Genomic DNA, 23,612 nt, shown 5'->3' on the forward strand with positions numbered 1-23,612 from the left:
AGTAATCTGGGTCATCTTGTTAAATAATAAACTTACCTGCATGCTTTTTCCAGTCTAGTATTTTCTCCATATTTTGCTGTTCTTTTCACTTTCCTCATTCATATTTTTATGAAAGAAAAAGAAATTCCCATGAGTTGGCTGCTTGAGGAATTCCATATCTCCAAAAGTGGTTTTAATCTTAAGGTAGATTTCTGACCGTATTAAATTCTATTTGTGTCTAGGGCTAGGTGTAGTGGCTCATGCTTGTAATCCCAGCACTTTGGGAAGCCAAGGTGGGTGGATCACCTGAGGTCAGGAGTTTGAGACCATCCTGGCCAACATGGCAAAACCCCATCTCTACCAGAAACACAAAAATTAGCCAAGCATGGTGGCACGTGCCTTTAGTTCCAGCTACTCAGGAGGCTGAGGCAGGAGAATCACTTGAACCTGGGAGGTAGCAGTTGCAGTGAGCCAAGATTGTGCCACTGTACTCCAGCCTGGGGGACAGAGTGAGACTCTGTCTCAAAAAAAAAAAATTATATTTGTGCGTAAACATTTATATTTGTTTATTTTGCATTCCTTCCTGCAATGGATTGGCTTCTCAGTGGCTTACTTAGTGAGGCGAGAGATACTGTTCTGCCAACTACCAGGACTTGAATTCATGGCAATTTATTTCAGAGGGGTTGTCTTTCTTTTTAAAAATCTTGTTACCAATGGAAGTATTTCTTTATGTGGAAATGTTTAAGGCTTGTCTTTCAACAGAGAAAATTTTGACGAGATAAGAGTTCCTTAAAAAAGCATTTTCTCACCAGATGTTCTTACACATTGTAATTCCAGATACAATGTCATTACACTTAAGAAATTCTAAGCGATCTTTGAAATTCAGTTGCCAAAGAAGCTCAGATGCTGATAACACTGATGCCTGCCTCAAGGGAGTTATCCTTTCTTTGAAGTGAAATTACTACATAAATATTAATTAGTAAACTATCCTTCTATTTTAAAAAAATATATTTTTAAAATTGTGGTAAAATATACGTAATAGGCCAGGCACAGTGGCTCACGCCTATAATCCCAGCACTTTGGGAGGCTGAGGCAGGCGGATCACTTGAGGTCAGGAGTTTAAGACCAGCCAAGGCAACATGGGGACACCTGTGTCTACAAAGAATTACAAAAAGTTAGCCAAGCATGATGGTTTGCACCTGTAGTCCCAGCTACTCAGAAGGCTGTGGTCAGAGGATGTCTTGAGCCTAGGAAGCAGAGTTTTTACTTAGCTGAAATATACCACCGCACTCAAGCCTGGGTGACAGAGCCAGACCCTGTCTCAAAAAAAAAAAAAAAAAAAAAAATATATATATATATATATATATATATGTAGAGAGAGAGAGAGCACACACATTCATGTTATATAACATAGGTTTATGTGTTATATATAACATAGGTTTATATGTTATATAAAACAGGTTTATATGATAGTTTAAAAATATTGGCATACTTTAAATGTTATAACATGTTTATATGTTATATGTGTTGTATATATAACATGTTTATATTTGTTGTATATATAACATATATGTTGCCTTTTAACCATTTTTAAGAGTACAGTTCTTTGGCATTATGTACATTCATATTGTTGTATAACCATTACCACCATCCATTTCCAGAACTTTTTTTCTCTTGTAAAACTTAAATTCTTTATCCATTATACATTAACTCCCCATTTTCTCCTACCCCTGGGCCCTAGCAACCATCATTCTGCTTTCTGTCTCTATGGGTTTGACTGCTCTAAGTACCTTGTATGAGTTGAATCCTACAGTATTTGTCCTTTTGTGACTGGCTTATTTCACTTAGTATGATGTCTTCCAGGTTCATTCATGTTGTAGCATGTATTAGAACCCCCTTTTCTTAAGGCTGGAATAATATTCCATTGTATGTATATACCACATTTTGTTTAACAATTCCCTTTTCGTTTTTGCAAAAAAAGAAGAGAGAAAGAAAGAATAAAGGAAAGAGGTATGCAAGTAAATATGGCATACTAAAAAAATGAATTTCTACTTTTCTATAAATAGGGTTTCTCAAATGACTAAAAATTTTACTTTGAAAAAATTCATTTCTTTCTCTGTTATTAAATTGGTATTATTAAAACAGTTATAATTTCTTATAAGTATATATGCATATAACTATAACTTCTTCAACAAAGCCTTTCCTGATTCCCCTTTCCCACCTTGGCTGGAACTTATTGCTTCCCTTATTGAATTCACAAAACATTTCATCTGTACCCCTCTAAAAAACACATATTTTTGGACAGGCACAGTGGCTCAAGCCTATAATCCCACCACTTTGGGAGGCCGAGGTGGGCAGATCACGAGGTCAGGAGTTTGAAACCAGCCTGGCCAACATGGTGAAACCCCCGTCTCTACTAAAAATACAAAAATTAGCTGGGTGTGGTGGTGGGTGCCTGGAATCCCAGCTACTCAGAGGCTGAGGTGGGAGAATTGCTTGAACCCGGGAGGTGGAACTTGCAGTGAGTCAAGATCATGCCACTGCACTCTAGCCTGGGTGACAGAGCAAGACTGTATCTCAGGGGGGAAAGAAAAAAAAAACACAAACACATATATATTTTTTTAACCTGTCTTGTAGATATTCATGTGCCTGTCTTATTTTCTGTATTAGGCTGTAAATTCCCTTAGAGCAAGATCCAAGTCTGCCATTTTGTATTCCCAGAATTCCTTGCATCCTTACTTACTGTTTAAAGCTAATTGTTGGATGAATTTGTTACTTCACAAGAAAAAAAGAGTTGTATATATATATATTTTTTTTTTAATTTTCTCAAACTTCAATCACTCTTCCCAGTAAGTTGATAGTTGATACCACTGGAAAAGTTATGACTTAATAATATTTTGAAATGTCTGTCTTTAAGGGACAAGAGAAATAAGAAAGAGCTATTAAGGGAAATAGAAAGGAATAAACCAAAGGGGAAAGGATTTTTAGGAAGAAAGAGGTAGCTAACAGTGTTAAATTCTGCTCAGGTCAAGAAAGATAAAAACCAAGAACAGTTACTTGACTTGGGCAGTTCAGAAGAGTCATGAGAGCAAAAGCCAGGCTATAAGGGGTTAAAGATCCGGTGGTTGGTGACGAAAAGGAAGCCTCTGGCATGGGGACTGACTTACACCATCTGAAACATGACTTTCTGCTCAGAGGAAAGAGAAAAAAGACGAGTGTTTTGAGAAAGGCAGCAAAGAGCAAGGGAGAAAAAAAATCTTTGTAAGCTAAGGGGAAAATTTATTATGGGGGAATGTTATAATATAAATGACCCACTTAAAATTGGCCCCTATTTTAATGTCACTTGAGCATAAGTTGGCTCTATAAGATACTTCGTTTATTTGTTTTAACAGTTATTTCTGATCTGTTTCTAGAGTGAACCCAATAATAAGGTGACTGAAAATCTCTTGACTATGTTTGAGGGGCTTCCACTGAGTAGCAGTGAAAACTCCAGCATGGCCGTAACACCCTGGACCAGAATGCCAGGCAGCATGCCTGCTAACTCAGATCCACGGTTCACCCACAAACACGTTTCATTACCTCTGCTGCTTCTGTTTCTTCTTCTGTAAAGGGAGAACGAGCCCTTCAGATCTGTCTCCTATTTGAGACTTAACCTATTGAGAAGATGATGTGAACTTTTATACAGCAGTGCCCTGTAAAGAGCTGTGGGCCCTAACCTCAGCAGCTCGTGCAGCAATAGGGCCTCCGGGAAAACGATCTTTCATTGGAAAATGACTAAGCCAGGTGTTACAGAGGTGGGCCACATTTACAGTTATATTGTGGTGTCTAAAGATTTTCAATATTAGAGCAGGTGGATGAAAGACAAATATTATTTGATATGGAGAAGAATACATGATAGTTAAAAGAATGGTTCCTTTGAAAATTCTTCTACTGCACATGTGGTCCACTTTTCAAAGAGAATAATGCACAGGATATGGATATATATATATATATATATGTGAGATTTATAGGCCATTTTTAATTTCCTTTACTTCTCCAATTTTCCTACTTTATTGGATTTTTATCTTCATATTACAACCATTTGTCTGGATTTCATATTGCGCATGCAACTCGGTTTCCCATGTGGTACCCACAGCTATACTGTATCTTTGCATAGATAGCAGGAGGAGTAGAATTAGCCTCAGCAACTTTGTGGTGTTGAGGAGAAACACTTGTTTGAGTAAAATTTACTCAGAATGATTGGGCTTTCCCCCATGGTGTGTTATATACTCAGGATGGTGATCCCATTACTTAAATGTGAACAGTTGTCTCTAAGAAAGGTTAGCATGGGAAACATCAGGCGTGTAAGGAAGTGGAATTGTAGTAAGCAAGGTTAAACGTGTTTGGAAGAAATGTGCTGAAATCACTAATGCCGTAAAGTTTCCATATGTAGTCAGTGCACATATATGGTATGTAGCAGTGCTGTAAAATCAAAACCAAATGTTTTCAAAGGGAAGAAAAGCAATTATTGAATGAGGCTTTTAAGGTTGCTATACATGTGTGTGCAGATTTTCAAGAACACAAAATAAAAAATCATTATATGGGTAAATTAAACCACAGTATGAATACTAAGCAATTTGGGGCCTATTGCCCTCTATTGATAACTTTAGCAGGTAAAAATGCATAACTTCTGATTCATTTGAGAGAAAATGAATCCATTTAAAATAAAGTGTAATGAATAATTGTATAAGCCTGGGGCCATTTTCATTTCACAGGGCTGATATTTTAATGGTCTAAAATGTAAAGGACTCTTTTTAAGTCTGAAGCAATGAATGTAGTCTCAAATGTGCTATTGACACAGAGGACTTTATGGCTTCAAAACTAGTTACTTTCATCTTAGTTTGCATTTGGTGGAGGAGGAAATAAAGTAAGGAGAATGTTTTTGCACAGGGTGTGTCCTAGAAGCGTGAAAGCTTCTAGCCACTTGGTGTTTACATTTGAACAACCACAATCAGCTTATTGTCACTTATATGTTTTTATTATATTCAGAATTATTCTAAAAGGTTATTCTGTCTTATCTAGCATCACTTTTCCTGAATGAGTTTTTAAATCCAAAATTTGCAGTCTAGTGAATAATGTTCAAACTTAGAACCCATATGATTTTGCATAGAGAAATTAACTATAAGTAGGGCTAGGAATGTTTAATTGTAAGTTTTGGGAAGCAGACATTTGTGCCAAGTGTAGTTATTCCTAATGTTTCTAGTTACTGTTGTGTCTGAAGAAAGAAATGACAGCCCGGAGATTAAAAGGCCTGACACTAGAAGCAGACTATCTAGGTTCCTAGTTTTGTGACGTTGAATAAGTTCTATAACTTGTCTGTGCCTCAGTTTCATCTCCAAGGGTTGTTGTGAGAATTGAACGAGATGATAATTTATGTAAAGCATAAGAGCAACTGGTATTCTGAATAAGGACGAGCTTGTATTTATTTGTTTATTTTTATAAGATTTCTCCTTTCCTTTCCTTTCTTTCTTTCGTTTTCCTTCCTTCCTTTATTGCTTTCTTTCTTTCTCTTTTTTTTTTTTTTTGACAGAGTGTTGCTCACCCAGGCTGGAGTGCACTGATGTGATCTCTGCTCACTGCAGCCTCCGCCTCCTGGGTTCAAGTAATTCTCCTGCCTTAGCCTCCCAAGTAGCTGGGACTACAGGCGTGTGCCACCATGCCTGTATTTTTTGTATTTTTTTTGTATTTTTGTAGAGCCAGAGTTTCACCATGTTGGCCAGGCTGGTCTCAAACTCCTGATCTCAGGTGATCTGACTCCCTCAGCCTCCCAAAGTATTGTGATTACAGGCCACTTATACAGCCACTGCGTCTGGCCTTATAAGATTACTTTAAAAGAGCAGCAGTGAAAAGTGCCTGTGCACATGCTCCCTTAAAGCATAATTACACTATATTTTAATATCCTTACTAGAGTTATAATTTGAAGCAAATATCCCCACAAAGCCAGATCAATAAAGTTAAGACATCAGAGTATAAAAATTGGCAGTCTATTCTTAGAGATATATAGTAGCTTTTTTTCAGACTGACATTTAGAGCCACCAGAATTATTTGTAACTACTAGCATGATTTTGAAGAAATAACTCAAAAATATATGAGTAAGAATCCTATCTCAAATGAGCCAGAAGTAGCCATTGTAGCAGCCAAATGAGCTAACATTGCTGAGAATTTGAGAGTAGTGGTCCACAAGTTAAATATTTTGTCTTGCTTTTCTTCTAATAAAGATTCAAGAAACCAGAAGTTTGCAGGATGCATTTTGAATTTTAGAAAAAGTTCAGTTTAGTCAGCTGCTGTTGGGTACTCAGCTCATATCAAGACTTGAAAGTGTCAAAATAATAACATGTGATCCAGGACCTCATGGAAGGAATACAGAAACAGATCTTCCAATTTGAGGTAACAAATGAGGGTGTGGAAAGCACATCTGGAAGAAAGGGCCTGGTGGTAGGATTTGGTAATAGAGACAGTTCCCCACATGTGGGAAGAGACTAAAGCCAGATTGTAGTAGCTGGAGAGTACAAGCACCAGGTGTTTGTTCATTTAGTCAATAGATATTGATCACCTTCCACCGATAATACACTAAATGAATCTGACAAGAATTTCTGCCCTCATGGAACTCACATATCTAGTTGATATGTTCACTAGTTTTAGCTAGAAGGAAAGTTACCGATTTGTGGGAAATGTTTAGTTTGTTTTTGTTTGTTCATTTGTTTGTTTGTTTGTTTTTTGAGACAGAATCTCACTCTGTCGCCCAGGCTGGAGTGCAGTGGCACGATCTCGGCTCACTGCAACCTCCGCCTCCTGGGTTCAAATGATTCTTCTGCCTCAGCCTCCCAAGTAGCTAGGACTACAGGTGTGTGCCACCATGCCCGGCTAATTTTTTGTATTTTTAGTAGAGACAGGGTTTCACCATGTTAGTCAGAATGGTCTCGAACTCCTGACCTTGTGATCCGCCTGCCTCGGCCTCCCAAAGTGCTGGGATTACAAGTGTGAGCCATCGTGCTTGGCCCTCAGTTTGGTTATTTTTAAGATTTGCACTATATGAACCTGTTTATAGACTGAGTTCTTCTTTAAGAACTGTGAGAGTAAAGGTGTGGAGAAAGGGAATAACTAGAGAAACAAAAGTTCTGGAAGACACTGCATGGAGAATGGATCCTCTGTTAAAATTTATTTTTTTTCCACTAATGAAGTATGTATTTTATATCTTTTACAGGCATAGATGTAGATATAAAATGTTACTTGTCATATATGAACATTATTCTGACTCTCAGTAGCCTGTGGCATAAAGTGCTACTTGATCACAAAAATGAAGGGAGAATGATCTTGTAACTTTCTTCTACAATTACATACAAATACTTATAACCTCGTTAGATATTGTATTGATAAATACCTGTATTTGGTCTACAATATGAGGATTTAATAAATTGCTCTCTTAGGTACCAAAAATATTTCTGCAAAGGGCCTTCTTTGTGTTTCTGTAGTTATGCAGCCCTGATAGCTGACTGGCCAGTGGTGGTCTTGGGCATGTGCACCATGTTCATCGTGGTCTGTGCCTTGGTTGGAGTATTAGTGCCAGAGCTTCCTGACTTCTCCGATCCATTGCTGGTAAGTAGCATTTGTGTTTTCTTTAGCCTAAAATCATCTTCAAATATTGTGTATTTTAATACAAGTTGCCTTATGTTATTTAGTAACCCATTTCTTTAAAAACTTCTCAAGCAACAATTCTCTTTCTGAAAAGTAAAGACATTACTTTATCTGTATTATCAGCTTGTTAAAAGATCAAGGAACTTGCTTACCCTCAAAAATCTGGAAGGTTTGCTTCTTGGTCCCCATGTTTAAGCTAAAAAGCAATAAATTGGAGAATCTGCCTTCTATAAAATTATTCTCATAAAGTCTTTAACACTGTCTCTGTTTTCTCCCGAAGAAGTTAAAGGAATTTCAGTATTACTAACAGATAGCGGAGTCTGTTTTTAAGTAAATGTTTCTCTGGAGTGGAATTATGAGGAAAATATGATCAAGGATAATGAAACACTCTTGTAAAAATACTAACAATGTGTAACATGATTTAATATTATCATAATTTTTATAAGATAAAAATAAGTATTTACTAAATGCTTAGTTAGGCATGAGTTGAAAAGATAAACTTTCCTTAGACATGTAACATACCAAAGAATCAAACTGTTTTGTCACAGCAAATAGGTGATGATTATCATCTCAAGGCATCTTGTTTTAATGCAGTCACCTCTGGAGTAGCTGTGAGGAACAGCTATATTTTCTGTTGAAAGCTATACATCACTTTGACATTGCTTTCCCAAGCTTTCATTGTAACTATACTTAGCCTGAAATGAAATACACTAACGAGCACTTGTAATTTTGCCTTAGGGTTTTGAACCGAGAGGTACAGCAATAGGCCAGAGACTGGTCACATGGAATAATATGGTGAAAAATACAGGATACAAAGCAACATTAGCAAATTATCCCTTTAAATATGCAGATGAACAAGCTAAAAGGTAATCAATTATTTATTTTTATATAACTTTTAAGATAAAACATTGCTTACTGAATTCCTCTTAAAATACTGCCTGAACAAAAAATTTAAATATAAAATGTGTGGCTCAAAATCTTTGCCACTGAATTTGTTTAATTTGTCATTGTGTTTGAAGATTTTGTTGTAGTAGGATGAAAAGGTGAGATTTTCTTTTTTTTTTTCTTTTTTAGAAGTGAGAAAATTAATGTTGATTGCTTCTTTTAATCCTTTCAAGAAATCCTTAATATCAAGAACTAAGCAGGTCATGGCTTTGAGGAAGTACTGTTTCCAGTATGCTTATCAGCCTTGAAATAGCAAGAACTTTATTGAAGATCAAATTGTCGTTCCATTTCAGCCATCGGGATGATAGATGGTCAGATGATCATTATGAAAGAGAAAAAAGAGAAGTTGACTGGAATTTCCACAAGGACAGCTTTTTCTGCGACGTTCCAAGTGAGTGGCATCGTAGATGAACAAACGCTCAGCGGTTTGCTGGCATTTAAAATTGAACATGATCACAGTCTAGACTGATAGTCATGTGTGGCTAGTCACACAGCTTCACTGTTGCTGTTGAACCTAAAGAAATTTTGGCTAATTAACTTTTTCTTTTACTTTTCTAGTTTAGTCAACTACTAGTCTGAGTTTATTATATTATTAAAATTAATGAAAAAAGTAATGATTGAGTGTTCTTATTTTAAGGAAGATATAAATCTAATGAAATTCTCGACCTCGCCCAACATTTGAAGTCTTTTTAAACATTCCTTGTACTGTTTATTTCTAGATCAAATACAGGTACATATTTTTGGATTGAACCTTGAAATAATCTGTTGAATTATTTAAAAATCATTTAAAGTTTTGATTCATTCTAAAATGAATCAGAAAATGACTTAAAGTTCTGATTCATTCAAAAAGCAATACTGTATTAAGAGCCATCTGTGTGCTGCCTCATCACTAGGCAGTAGAGGTAGAGAGGTGAAAAAAATAAAGTCTAGAGATTCAAAGTTTGAATACCTCGGGCCTGTCATATAATACAAGTGAATAAAGCTAGCTAGGTATGACAAGAGAAGTGATGGTGATTGTGGAACACTAAGGAACATCTGCCCTGTCTAAAGAAATCAGCTGCTACTTAGCTGCAACAAAAGGTGGGGTTCTAGAAATGAGGACCCAGATGTTGCAAGAACTTGCCAGAGGTCAAAAATCCAGATTTTTTTTTTTTTTTTGAGATGGAGTTTTGCTCTTGTTGCCCAGGCTGGAGTACAATGGCGCGATCTCAGCTCACTGCAACCTCCGCCTCCCAGGTTCAAGTGATTCTCCTGCCTCAGCCTTCCCAAGTAGCTGGGATAACAGGCATGTGCCACCATGCCTGGCTAATTTTATATTTTTAGTAGAGATGGGGTTTCTCCTTGTTGGTCAGGCTGCCAGGTTCAGGTCAAACTCCTGAACTCAGGTGATCCTGCCGCCTCGACTTCCCAAAGTGCTGGGATTACAGGCATGAGCCACTGCACCTGGCCAAAAATCCAGATTTGAATGTGGAATCATCAGATCTCTAAATGTTGACAACAAATTCACTACCCAAAATTTGCTGTAACATGGAGTCAACCTGATTACTCTGCAGCTGCCAGGGAAGAAGGAAGGCACAGCCTAGAGGACATGAATATAAGTATGTAAGCCATTGATTAGCCATAGTGATTAGGATTGAGGAATTGTGGATAGTGTAATTTCTAATTAAGTAAATATTAACATTAAAGCTCTTTTGATTTCAGCTTTTGCTGTTGTTGTTGAAAATCCCTCTTAAATGTATGTTTTCCTGTCTTATTAGAACACTTAATAGAACACTAGATGACCTGATTGGATCATTGATGTTTCTGGAGCTTACCAAGTCTCAGGGTCTTTATTTTGATCTCTTACTCTGTATAGTAATAGATAGTAGGAGATTAGGCAGAATCTTATACTGATCCCAGAAAGCAATACATGTTTCCTTTTCTGTCTCTTCTCTTAAAAAACGTTAGGAAGTTGAACTCTGGTTACTTGCATGTTCTGGCTGGTTTATTTCTCTCAATCAAAGTGTTACTATATATTATTGCTTAACCAACATCTGTCAGTTATGCTCTTAACCAGGAAAAACATTACATTTCAATAGTCAATGCTAAATATTGTCTCATAAGTAGATTCTGCCTTAACTAAAGCCATTACCAACTCTGTGTAAATGAAACGTTTCAGTTTCCACCAGGCTGATTTTGCTCTCCAAAATTAGTCAACATAAGATAATAGCCAAAACTTCATGATCATAGATAAAACCTTTTCTAATAAAGCTTTATTCATAAATTTACCAGCTGATTTGTTAGCACAATTAGGCATTTTAACTAACATGAAATTAATCTTCTTTGTTTTATGTGGTTCATATTTTTTAATATGTGGTTCATGTTGTTTCTGTTCTAAGGATACAGAAACAATATTGTTGGGCATCTGTTATCATCTAATTCTCACAGCTATTTGAGATAGATATTGCTGTCTGCATTTTACAAATGAGGAACCAAGGCTCAGAGAAGTTGTTAGTTGCCTAAGGTCACATAGCTAGTAAATGACAGGACCTGGTTATATCCTAATCTGACTTTAAAGACCATGCATGCTCTTTCTGGTATATCATACAACCTCCCTTATTCAGAAACATATTTTTTGTTAATCTGATTTTCAAAATATTTTTTCTAGATTCTGGTATACCAGAGAGACCATGTACTCAACCGGAATATGGCCAGCATTCTGTACTTAGTTGACTGTTTTTAGTGATTTTAAATAGATCACCCACCATCTTTCCTCTCTAGTTAGCTGCCAGGGAGAACATCCCTATAATCCATTCTTGGTATTCCCTAGTGCATCTTTTTTTATTATGGTGATGTGTTGTGAAATTAAAAGGGATATATTCATTTAGTTTCCTATTGTAAATTCCTATGGATTTTTCTTCCTATAGTCTGACCAAAAATAGATTTGCTATATATTTCATACAATTTTAAGATGTAGTGAGTAGACAAAGGCTTTGCGCTAAGACAATATTATGGCATTGCTTTTTTTTTGGTTTCTTTTAACATTTTCTCCTGGAATTTATCAAAGGAAAGAATTTCCTGCTGCTAATGAATCGTCCATGTGGTTTCCCAGTTTGAGTTATTTCCGAATCCTGAGTCTTATGAAATAAATGAATAATTTGTAAACCTTTTTCTTTCCTTTTTTTTTTTTTTCATATCACCAGGTGACCGATATTCCAGAGTGGTATTTACTTCATCTGGAGGAGAGACATTATGGAATTTACCTGCAATTAAATCGATGTGCAATGTAGATAATTCCAGGGTATGTAAAATAAAACTAAAATCTCCTTAGCACAAATAAGGTTGTATTATTGAAAGTCCTTTTACTGCTGACCCTGGTGTCTGATCAGATGAGAGTACTGAAGAGGCTTTACCTACTGAGGAGTGAGCTCCAGCAGGCCAGCTTTGCATTCTCTCAGATCCCAGGATCAAAGTATCCGCGTTTCCTTCTCTAACTTTAAAACATACCATCTTCCTTTTTCTTTCCCATTCATGGTCTCTGGCTGTTGGTGGTGTTTTCTGTTATTTCACAGAATATTTCTTTTCGGTATAATATTTAAGACTGTTTTTCTTCTTTTGTTGTATTTTTGATTTCCTAACCTAGTTTCATCGGTCCCTATTTCCTGCCCTGAGGCAATTGTCAGCATCTTAATTGTGCAATGAAATGTCTGCCTCTCTGGCAGTCACTGGGTCATTTGGGCCAGTGACCTCAAAGGGAAATTTAGGGAGCAGGCTGGGAAAGGGGACATCAAAGAGCATAAATACAGTATCTATGTAAATGGCCAGAGTAATCCAATCCAGACTGCCCTGAATGCTAAACACCTTGTTGCTTTGGGAGACACCAGAATGCAAGAAGACAGGTGCTTTGTCTCTCAGTCTTCTCTAGAGCCAAAAACATGTCAGCATCAGAAAATGTAGTGAGCTTCTGGGTTTGGAAGAGCTGTCAATTTCTTATATTCAGAGATAGTTTCTCTAAATAGAAACTGCTATCTCATGTCACTAATGAACTTGTCCAAGCAAAGCAACTGGCATAAAAGGAACACTTTGTGTTCTCACATAACTCTAAAATGTAAAATAACTGGTTAGTTAAAAATCGAATCATGTGCCCTGCTGAGAGCTAGCCTGACAACCTGATGCAATCACCAGTTCTATCAACAGGGAAATGTCTTAATGAAATAGGCAGTAGAAATAGGCAGTAGAAAGGAAAGAAGAGATCACCCAAACCAGCAGTCTCATTGTGCTAATATGAGTACCTTCTAAGAAATACGTATCACCAGGTAACCTAGTTAGTTGGTCCCAGATCTCCCAGATTTACCCCATCCTTCATTCTAAGAGGCTGTTGGTACATTTTGAAAATGACTTTCCAATCGACTGAGGTATTGGGATTTTCTGTCAGTGCCATCTTCCTTTCACATAGACAAAACCACAAAAGATCTATAAACAGACCAAAGTTTCTTAGTTGGTGATCAATCTTTATTTGCGATATTTTCTTCTACAGCTATCAGTTCCTTATTTGAAGGCTATGAACCTATTTCTCCTTGTCATGCATTAGGATACTTCTTATACAGAAAGTTAACTCTAAAGTTGTAAATGTGTAGTGATATTTACTATGTGCAAGATTTTATGCTGGGTACTTGTACATCATTCACAATGGATCTATGACCTTGGAATTTATAATGTGTTTTACACGGATGATAAATTAAGCTTAGAGAAGCTAAGCCAGTCTGGTTACTTTATAATCACACCTTGGATGAGTGCAGTTCATTAACTTCTATCCCTTTTTGTCCTCATTATTCTACCTTTGGTTGATCTTTAGACCTTCCCTTTCCTGAAGACTCTGAAGTGATTGAATTCACTCAGTTAATTAATAGCTGATATTTAGTGCGTATTTATCGTGTGCCAGGAAGTGTTCTAAATACTTTAATACATTATTTCATTTAATCCCAATGACAGTGTTATGAATTAAATACTAAATAGCCCGTTTTTTAGTTGAGGAAAGTTTACATCTGTGGTCGGGCACTTCCAGGATTGGAACCCAGCCAAGTTGAACTCCAGAGTCTGCCTTTACCCACCCTGCTTTATGCTTCTAGTGAGGAAGATACCTCCCCTATTTTGTTTCCTTATACAGTGCCATTTCCCACAGAAATGAAGCTTAAAAAGTCATTGTGGTCCGGAATAAATATCCTTTTTTTTCTTAAAGAGCTAGCAATTTATTCCATGAGTGCATGTTAGACTCTGAGACTCAAAAGCTAGTAAGCAATAGTATGCCATGGTGGGTTTCATAAACAAAAGTAGTATATTCTTTCATCTCTCTCTCTATATATATATATATGTATGTATTTGTATATATATATTTGTAACTACCTCAACATGATTTATGTAGATCGATGGATGATAAAAATCATCATGTTGAGGTAGTTTACAGAAAAGCATATGCAAAGGACAGGATACATAAGTTGAATGAATTACATGAAGGGAAAACAATGGGAGGAAAATAATAAAGCTAAGATGAGATTTATAATAATGCACACCCCACAATATTGTACATTTGCTCATGGGAGCTGCAAACTTATCTCTAACCTCCCAGCAGCCAGAGCAAAAAGAATTTCACAATCAGTAACAAGTCATATAAATAGGGTAACAAATTTGTTTTTTAGAAGCCCAGCTTTTCCTCCTGCTAAGACAGGAGGAGACAGTTCCCCCATAGTCTTCGTAAAAGAAATATGATGCTGTATACAAAATTGTTAACAGCATGCTTCGAAGAGATACAATATTAAAGTTCAGCTGATTTGCAAAACATAGGTAGGCTGGTAGCAAGAAAACATTATAGCAAAAGCATTTCTGTAAGAGATCAAAGCAATGGAGTCTAAGTATGTGGCTTTCTAATGGTTTAGCTTTTTGCATTTGCATAATTTAGACTATCTAAAGGAACAGATGTACTCTGCTTGTCTAAGTCTGTCTTTCTACTGAGTTGATGGTAAGGATTGGACAGCTGTGAGTTTAAGTTTGTAATCCCTGGCAAGAACAGGACAACTACATGTTTTTAGTACACACTTTGTAAGTCACCAACTAAGAGCATTATCTATATGCTTTGGCAGTTAATTAGAAAGAGAGTAGTATTGTGGTCCTCTTGTGAGAATTTGAAAACCAGACTCAAGACACATGTCAAAATGAATGGTTGGTATGGCCAATTATAAATCCATACCAACAAATGAATAAATAGGTGATCAGAGCCCCAAAAGTCTACCTGAAAGAGTATGGTTATCATTTTAACTTGTTAAATATTATTTTTACCAATTATAAACACCTTTGTATTCTAGTCTCAAACTCTATGAACCTGGAATAATATACCTTTCTCATAGAGATGATATATTCATCTGCTATCTTAAATAATAACTATTGGTTAACAGTTCAGCTTTCAGATTATTACTGTACTTTTTTTAGTCTCCCAGTTCAAGACACTGTTAGGATTTTTATTTGTTACAGTGGTTTGAGCCGAGTTGTCCTAAGACTACTTGGCAGTTGTTCCTCTCCCCCAGCCCCCAGATCCTGGTTGTTATATGGAAGCACTTGATTATTAACAACTCTGAAGTTAAATGGGGCACAACCAAGTGATAGCAAGCAGAAGACCTTAATTGTTGGGGGGTTGACTCCAGAAAACGTCTGGTAATTAGTATAATATCCCAGTGAGACCAGATGTTTCAACTGTCGCTTGCCTGTGTTTACAGCACATTTAGTTCAAACTCTAGATTTTCTTTAAATTACATGCCATTTATACCCATAATTCAGACAGCGTTGATTTCCAAAGTGAAGTGCTTCTGTTTCTGATCCTGTTTTCTACCTCCTAACAGAAATGCTTGTTTTCTTACACACTTTCAAAAGGAAATCAGTTGATTCCCCTACTCTTCTTCATTGCCTCTTTCTACCCTTTGACATCCTAAAGGACAGACTGGTGTCATTAGTAACCAGAAGTGAGTCTCTGTAATTTTGACTGCTGGAAACCATTTATTTGTTCTGTAGTCTTTGTACAATGTAGAAGTTGGAGCTCTGAGGACTCAGCTTGTAAAGGGATTTGAAATTTGGTGTCAGAGACTGTTTACTAGGGTGACTTTTGCGAACAGCTGGAAAACCCCTGAAGCTTAGAAGATCTCAGAAACATGTTTTCCTATTCTTGTTTTAAAGAGGGCTACAGAGCCCTTGCTTTTTCTTTTCTCCCTAGGCTCCCCTTAAATGTTTAATACATAGGGAACTTTGTTACGCAGGGAGGAGGATCCAGCAATCAATTGAACCTGGTATTAAGGGCTTAATTTTCCTCCCTTTTGTTCTTTTCTCAGCTTCTTAAAATATCTTCAACTTAGCCAATAGTTTTAAAAGTTAAGGTATCATTTAAAACTCTCTGCTGGTTTCTTCTTTTTCTCTCTTCTCTTCCTTTACCCTCTATTTTAAGTCAACTCCACCCCTGCCACTATCTAACTAGGGAAGTGCGCAAAGACATGTTATAACCACATAAGCACAGTGGTTCCCCTAAGCACCGATCTTGTGAATAGCTAGAATTAGAAGGGCTATATTCCTCATGAGAGTTATAAGAAGTTGCTTCCACTAACTCCATTTTTATTTTTATAAACTTCAAAGATTTTGAAATTATTCATATGAATCCCTCTTCCAAAAATATGGCAAAAACATATCTGTGTTCTGTGTGAAGACATACCTGCTTTCCAGTCTCTTTAAGCCCCATAATATAATACATGCTTCTGTGTTTCTGTATCGCAGTCACATGTGACTAAGGTAGTGCCATTGTCACATCACGCTTACAGACTTGGGTACTTTCTCTGTAGGTCACCATAAGCCCTTACATATAATACCATACTTCTCGCTTTGAATTACAGTTATTTATGTTTGTGTCTGATTTCCCTGCCACACCGTGAACCATTTGAGAGGAAGGACAACTGTGCCTTACTCATCTTGTGTAGATGCTCAGTAAATTTGCTTTTGAATGGATGAATAGATCAAGAACATATGACCTTACTCCCTAAAAGTATAGACAATTCCTTGAACTCCATTCCTTTAAATTCAGAGTGCTGGCGTCCAACTCAGGGTAGAGAAAACCAGTCATGATGTCTTTTCTCTGTCCTTGTTTCTTACCCCGTATGCGTTCTCGAAAACTGGTTTCCCAAAGGTTGAACATCAATCAGTACCATCTTTCAATTGGAGAATTGGCTCCCCAGTGACTTACTAGCACTTGTTTTTAATAGCAGCCATCAAAATAGTATTTAGTCTGTGTTTATAATGTCTAACTTCTTAATCTTTGGTCAACTATACACATCTAAAAATGTGCTATTATTTGAAAAGATTATTCAAGGACAGAATTCTATGCTTTCTCTCCCAGTTTTAGTTGGCAACTCCATGTCCTTTATCTTTGACATTTGATTATTTCAGCAACTACAGGTCATTTTCCTTCTAGCTGATAATGGATTTTCACAATGGATACAGTTCATTTTCTTCCATCTGAAAACTGTCAGACATTGGGGTTGCATTACCTTTCATTCAGTTCATCAAGCTGACCCTAGTGGTTTGTATGTTACTTCTTTGTAAAGTAAAACTGGTAATCTGCCATGAAAACCAGTGAGATGCCATTCCAGGGTTTCCTGTTGTTAGGTGGTTCATTTTTCCCTAAGTTAGCATATGTGAATGTTTTTACCTGGAAACAGTCAAGTATGAGTTATCCTAGTTTATGGGATGTCTACGATTGTTCCTCAAAAATGAGCTTTAAAATGAAGCCTTTGTTAAAGTAAATATTATTTTAATACATTTGAACAATAACTTTTTGGGTTCATTTTTCTTTACCCTCAATAGCGTTATCTTTAGAAAAACAAACAACTTTTTATTATGTAAATTCTCCAGCATATACAAAAGTAGATAAATAGTGTAATGGACTGTCGGAATAGGTCACCCAACTTCCACAGTTCTCAACACGTGGCTAGTCCTGTTTCATCTACACCCCACCCCCACAGGATTAATCCCAGGAAAGTATCCTGATAAACAGAGTTCAGGGATCATAGGTAACTTGGTTCTTGGGTAAGTCCAAGTTCTAAAGAGGTGACTCATGCCAGCTGTTGCTCTACTTTGAGAAGACATTTCAATATATGATTGATAAAGCCTAGTTTAATCAAGGTAAAGAGTGTTTTAATCCTACTAGAAAAAATATATATATTCACTTCCTCTTTGAACTTTGGAGTTTCTTGCCTGTAACAGCCTTTGGTAAATAGAGATGAGGGAAACTGATAGGACCAGGTCATCTTTAGTTCTAGTTCTCCTAAAGAGAACTCTCTGGTCAGGCTCAGGAGAAGAGGAATATTTCTTATTCTCACCTCAGAAAAGAGGGGCTACTCAACTAATTTACAGAATGGAATGGTATAGACTTTACCATAATCTAGCAAACCAGTGATGGAACAATTTTTCAGCTTTTTACAACAATAGCCATAAGATGGAAAGCCTTCTCCAGGAATAGTGTTTTAAATGAAATACTTTCCACACCAAATCCAGAATTATCATACTTGCTAATATGCAGCAGACCCTCATTTACCAAAAGAGAAAGTTCTCCAAAAAAGGATTTTTGCCAATTTGAATAAACTTTATGGAAGAAATAATTAAATTCTTCAGCATTTATTTTATTGCATATACCAATTTAAAAATCAGATATAAATCATATTTTAATCTAGAAACATAACCCTTTTCTACTCATACTTCAGGAAACAATCTTATTCCAGACTTTTATGCTTCTTTTTTGGAGATGGAGTCTCACTCCGTTGCCTAGGCTGGAGTGCGGTGGCACAATCCCGGCTCACTGCAACTTCCGCCTCCTGGCTTCAAGCGATTCTTCTGCGTCAGCCTCCCATGTAGCTGGCATTACAGGCATGCGCCCACCACGTCCAGCTAATTTTGTATATTTAGTAGAGACAAGGTTTCACCATGTTTGCCAGGCTGATCTCGAACTTCCGACCTCAGGTGATCTACCCGCCTCGGTCTCCCAAAGTGCTGGGATTATAGGCGTGAGCCACCGTGCCTGGTTGATGCTTCTTGACATCAGCACTTTTGATATTACTGTGGTCACTTTTTGATACACCAAGCAGTTTTTGTCTTAATCTGTTTGGCCTTCTATGGCAAAACACCTCGGACTGGGTAATTTATAAACAACAAAAATTTATTTCTTATAGTTCTAGAGTCTGAGAAGTGCAAGATCAAGGAATTAGCAGATTCAGTCTGGTGAGGACCTGTTCCTCATAGACGGGGCGTTCTATGCGTCCTCATGGACTCTTATAAAAGCACTACTCCCATTCATGAGGGCTCCTCCCTCATAATTTAGTCACCTCCAAAAAAGCCACACCCCCTAACACACTGGGGATTAGGTTTCAACTTGAATTTGGGAGAAGCACAAACATTCAGGCCAAAGCAGTTCTCTAGGGAATATCATCTTTGCTTCTAACTGTTGATTGAAATATAGTACTTTAGTCACCAACAATTTCATGCTGATAACCAGAATTTTAGGCAAAACCACAAATTTGTCAATTATACAGTTGTTTTCTTCATCCTATACAGGTACATACCTGAGTTTCACAACCTGTCCACTTCATTGCTTTTTAAAGTGACTTTAAAAAGTCTTGTTGACTAAGTCGGTGTTCATTTGATCTCCTTTTGTAAACAAAACTAGCACTGGTTGAAGTTGTTTCACACTTGCATGTTGTTTGTAGTTTTTAATTCAAAATAAAGTAACCTAAAGGGCATCCTGTAACATGAGGCCATTTAGGGGGAAATTTCACCCTGTTTTCAAACTGATTCCTAATTGAAGAGCATAATTATTTAGCTTTTGTAACTTTCCCTGTCCCTCAAGGTCACCTTAGTGCAGATCTTTCCAGTTGTGAACGATTGTGAACCAACTTAAACTGTAGTCCTTCTGCCTGTCTCTGTCTCTGCAGATCAGATCTCACCCCCAGTTTGGTGATCTCTGCCAGAGGACCACTGCTGCCTCCTGCTGCCCCAGCTGGACGCTGGGAAACTACATCGCCATTCTGAACAATAGATCGTCCTGTCAGAAGATAGTCGAGCGAGACGTTTCTCATACCTTGAAGCTGCTTCGGACTTGTGCCAAACACTACCAAAATGGCACTCTCGGGCCAGACTGCTGGGACATGGCAGCCAGAAGAAAGGACCAGCTCAAGTGTACCAATGTGCCACGCAAATGTACCAAGTACAATGCCGTGTACCAGATCCTCCATTACTTGGTGGACAAAGACTTTATGACCCCAAAGATGGCTGACTATGCCACGCCAGCTTTAAAATACAGCATGCTCTTCTCTCCCACAGAGAAAGGGGAGAGCATGATGAACATTTACTTGGACAACTTTGAAAACTGGAACTCTTCTGACGGCGTGACTACCATCACCGGGATTGAGTTTGGTATCAAACACAGTTTGTTTCAGGATTATCTTCTAATGGATACTGTGTATCCTGCCATAGCCATTGTGATTGTCCTTTTAGTCATGTGTGTCTACACCAAGTCCATGTTTATCACTCTGATGACAATGTTTGCAATAATCAGTTCTTTGATTGTTTCCTATTTTCTCTATCGTGTAGTATTTCACTTCGAATTTTTTCCTTTTATGAACCTCACTGCCCTCATTATTTTGGTTGGAATTGGAGCAGATGATGCTTTTGTCCTGTGTGATGTTTGGAACTACACAAAATTTGATAAGCCTCATGCTGAAACCTCAGAAACTGTAAGCATCACCTTGCAGCACGCTGCCCTCTCCATGTTCGTCACCAGTTTTACCACTGCTGCTGCCTTTTATGCTAACTATGTTAGCAACATTACAGCAATCCGATGCTTTGGAGTTTATGCAGGGACAGCTATTTTGGTGAATTATGTTTTGATGGTCACATGGCTTCCAGCAGTTGTTGTGCTGCATGAACGGTATCTTCTTAATATATTCACTTGCTTCAAAAAGCCCCAGCCCCAAATATATGATAACAAAAGCTGCTGGACAGTGGCTTGCCAGAAGTGCCACAAAGTACTCTTTGCCATTTCAGAAGCATCTCGAATTTTTTTTGAAAAAGTATTGCCATGCATTGTCATTAAGTTTCGCTACCTTTGGCTGTTTGGGTTCCTTGCCTTAACTGTAGGTGGGGCCTACATTGTATGTATAAATCCAAAGATGAAACTGCCCTCACTGGAGTTATCCGAGTTTCAGGTGTTCAGGTCGTCTCATCCTTTTGAGCGTTATGATGCTGAATACAAAAAGCTTTTCATGTTTGAACGTGTTCACCATGGTGAGGAGCTCCACATGCCCATCACAGTAATCTGGGGCGTGTCCCCAGAAGACAATGGCAATCCACTAAATCCCAAGAGTAAAGGGAAGTTGACATTAGATAGCAGTTTTAACATCGCCAGCCCAGCTTCCCAGGCCTGGATTTTGCACTTCTGTCAAAAACTGAGAAACCAAACATTCTTTTACCAGACTGATGAACAGGACTTCACCAGCTGCTTCATTGAGACGTTCAAACAGTGGATGGAGAACCAGGACTGTGATGAGCCTGCCCTGTACCCATGCTGCAGCCACTGGAGCTTCCCCTACAAGCAAGAGATTTTTGAACTGTGCATCAAGAGAGCTATCATGGAGCTGGAAAGGAGTACAGGGTACCATTTGGATAGCAAAACCCCAGGGCCGAGGTTTGATATTAATGATACTATCAGGGCAGTGGTGTTAGAGTTCCAGAGTACCTACCTCTTCACACTGGCTTATGAAAAGATGCATCAGTTTTATAAAGAGGTGGACTCATGGATATCCAATGAGCTGAGTTCGGCCCCTGAAGGCCTCAGCAATGGTTGGTTTGTCAGCAATCTGGAGTTCTATGACCTCCAGGATAGCCTCTCTGATGGCACCCTCATTGCCATGGGGCTTTCAGTTGCTGTTGCATTTAGTGTGATGCTGCTGACAACTTGGAACATCATCATAAGCCTTTATGCCATCATTTCAATTGCTGGAACGATATTTGTCACTGTTGGTTCTCTCGTCCTGCTGGGTTGGGAACTAAATGTGTTGGAATCTGTCACCATTTCCGTTGCCGTTGGCTTGTCTGTAGACTTTGCCGTCCATTATGGGGTTGCCTACCGCTTGGCTCCAGATCCCGACCGAGAAGGTAAGGTGATCTTCTCTCTGAGTCGCATGGGCTCAGCGATTGCCATGGCTGCCCTGACCACCTTCGTGGCAGGGGCCATGATGATGCCCTCCACAGTTCTAGCATACACCCAGCTGGGCACCTTCATGATGCTCATCATGTGTATCAGCTGGGCTTTCGCCACCTTCTTTTTCCAGTGCATGTGCCGGTGCCTTGGACCACAGGGGACCTGTGGTCAGATTCCCTTACCTAAAAAACTACAGTGCAGTGCCTTTTCCCATGCCCTGTCTACAAGTCCTAGTGACAAGGGACAAAGCAAAACACATACCGTAAATGCTTATTTAGATCCCAGGGGCCCCAAATCTGAACTGGAGCATGAGTTTTATGAATTAGAACCTCTGGCTTCCCACAACTGCACTGCCTCTGAGAAGACCACTTATGAAGAGACCCACATCTGCTCTCAATTTTTCAACAGCCAAGCAAAGAATTTAGGGATGCCTGTGCATGCAGCTTACAACAGTGAACTCAGCAAAAGCACTAAAAATGACACTGGCTCTGCCTTGTTACAGCCCTCTCTTGAGCAGCACACCATGTGTCACTTCTTCTCTCTGAATCAGAGATGTGGCTGCCCAAATGCCTACAAACGCTTGAAATATGGCCCACACTCTTGCCAGCAGATGGGGGACTGCGTGTGCCACCAGTGCACTCCTACCGCTAGCAGCTTTGTCCAGATCCAAAACAGCATGGCACCTCTGAAGGCCACACACCAAGCTGCCGAGGGCTTTGTGCACCCCATCACACACATCCACCACTGTCCCTGCCTGCAGGGCAGAGTAAAGCCAGCTGGAATGCAGAATTCTCTGCCTAGGAATTTTTTCTTCCAGCCAGTGCAGCACATTCAGGCCCAAGAAAAAATTGGCCACACCAATGTACACAGTCTTCAGAGGAGCATAGAAGAGCATCTTCCAAAGATGGCAGAGCCATCATCACTTGTCTGCAGAAGCACTGGATCATTTCTCAAAACGTGTTGCGACCCCGAGAATAAACAAAAGGAGCTCTGTAAAAATAGAGACATGAGCAATATGGAGAGCAGTGGAGGGACTGAAAACAAGGCAGGAGGGAAAGTGGAGCTGAGCTTGTCACAGATGGATACAAGTGTGAACTCAGAACATTTCAATCAGAATGAACCAAAAATCATATTTAATCATTTAATGGGGGAGGCTGGTTGTAGGTCCTGCCCAAATAATTCACAAAGCTGTGGCGGAATTGTGAGAGTGAAGTGCAATTCTGTGGACTGTCAAATGCCAAACATGGAAGCCAATGTGCCTGCTGTATTAACACACTCGGAACTTTCTGGTGAAAGTTTGTTAATAAAAACACTATAATTAATACAGCATTCAATTCAGAACCAGTGCCTCAATTATTCTTTTAACATGGAAGTAAAATCCAGAAGTTTAGAAAAGAAGCCCAAAAATACAGCAACAAGCGTGTTTCACATTAACAATTATAGAATATTTTTACATTCCGTAGGAACAATAAACTTATAAATCTGAGTGCGTTACGTTATTAGATTGGATAATTGTTGGATTTTATATTTTCAAAAAGTACAGTTGTTTTTTACATTTATGCCCAGCTTGAAATATAGAAATATATAAATATTTATATATTTATATCTCTTTCTAACCTCCCACTGCAGTGAATTGGAGGTTTAAAGTTTGAATTAAAGTTTCTGTTCTCCTGGGCCATCATATTCACCTGGTATCCTCATTCTAGTGTATTTTGTGGGCAGTGATCAGGACTTTGGATCACTCAACACGAATACT

The 23,612-nt window shown here is 38.3% G+C and overlaps 1 protein-coding gene across 5 annotated transcripts in view; it reads left to right on the top strand.

Moving 5' to 3' along the window:
- The window catches only part of DISP1 (dispatched RND transporter family member 1), a 206,707-nt gene extending 183,510 nt beyond the window's left edge, over positions 1-23,197 (top strand). For 2 of the 5 annotated variants that reach the window (XM_033195281.1, XM_033195282.1), the window contains 5 exons: positions 7,491-7,614; positions 8,392-8,519; positions 8,892-8,989; positions 11,781-11,878; positions 19,590-23,174. In XM_033195281.1, the coding sequence (XP_033051172.1) occupies positions 7,491-7,614; positions 8,392-8,519; positions 8,892-8,989; positions 11,781-11,878; positions 19,590-23,174 (4,033 nt within the window). Of the gene's footprint in view, positions 1-7,490; positions 7,615-8,391; positions 8,520-8,891; positions 8,990-11,780; positions 11,879-19,589 lie in introns of all 5 variants that reach the window. The other 3 variants (XM_033195283.1, XM_033195280.1, XM_033195279.1) reach the window with 2 other exon arrangements.
- The last annotated feature ends 415 nt before the right edge of the window (positions 23,198-23,612 follow it).

Source organism: Trachypithecus francoisi, unplaced genomic scaffold (assembly GCF_009764315.1).
Source record: "Trachypithecus francoisi isolate TF-2019V2 unplaced genomic scaffold, Tfra_2.0 Lachesis_group5, whole genome shotgun sequence".
Taxonomy (NCBI): Eukaryota; Metazoa; Chordata; class Mammalia; order Primates; family Cercopithecidae; genus Trachypithecus; species Trachypithecus francoisi.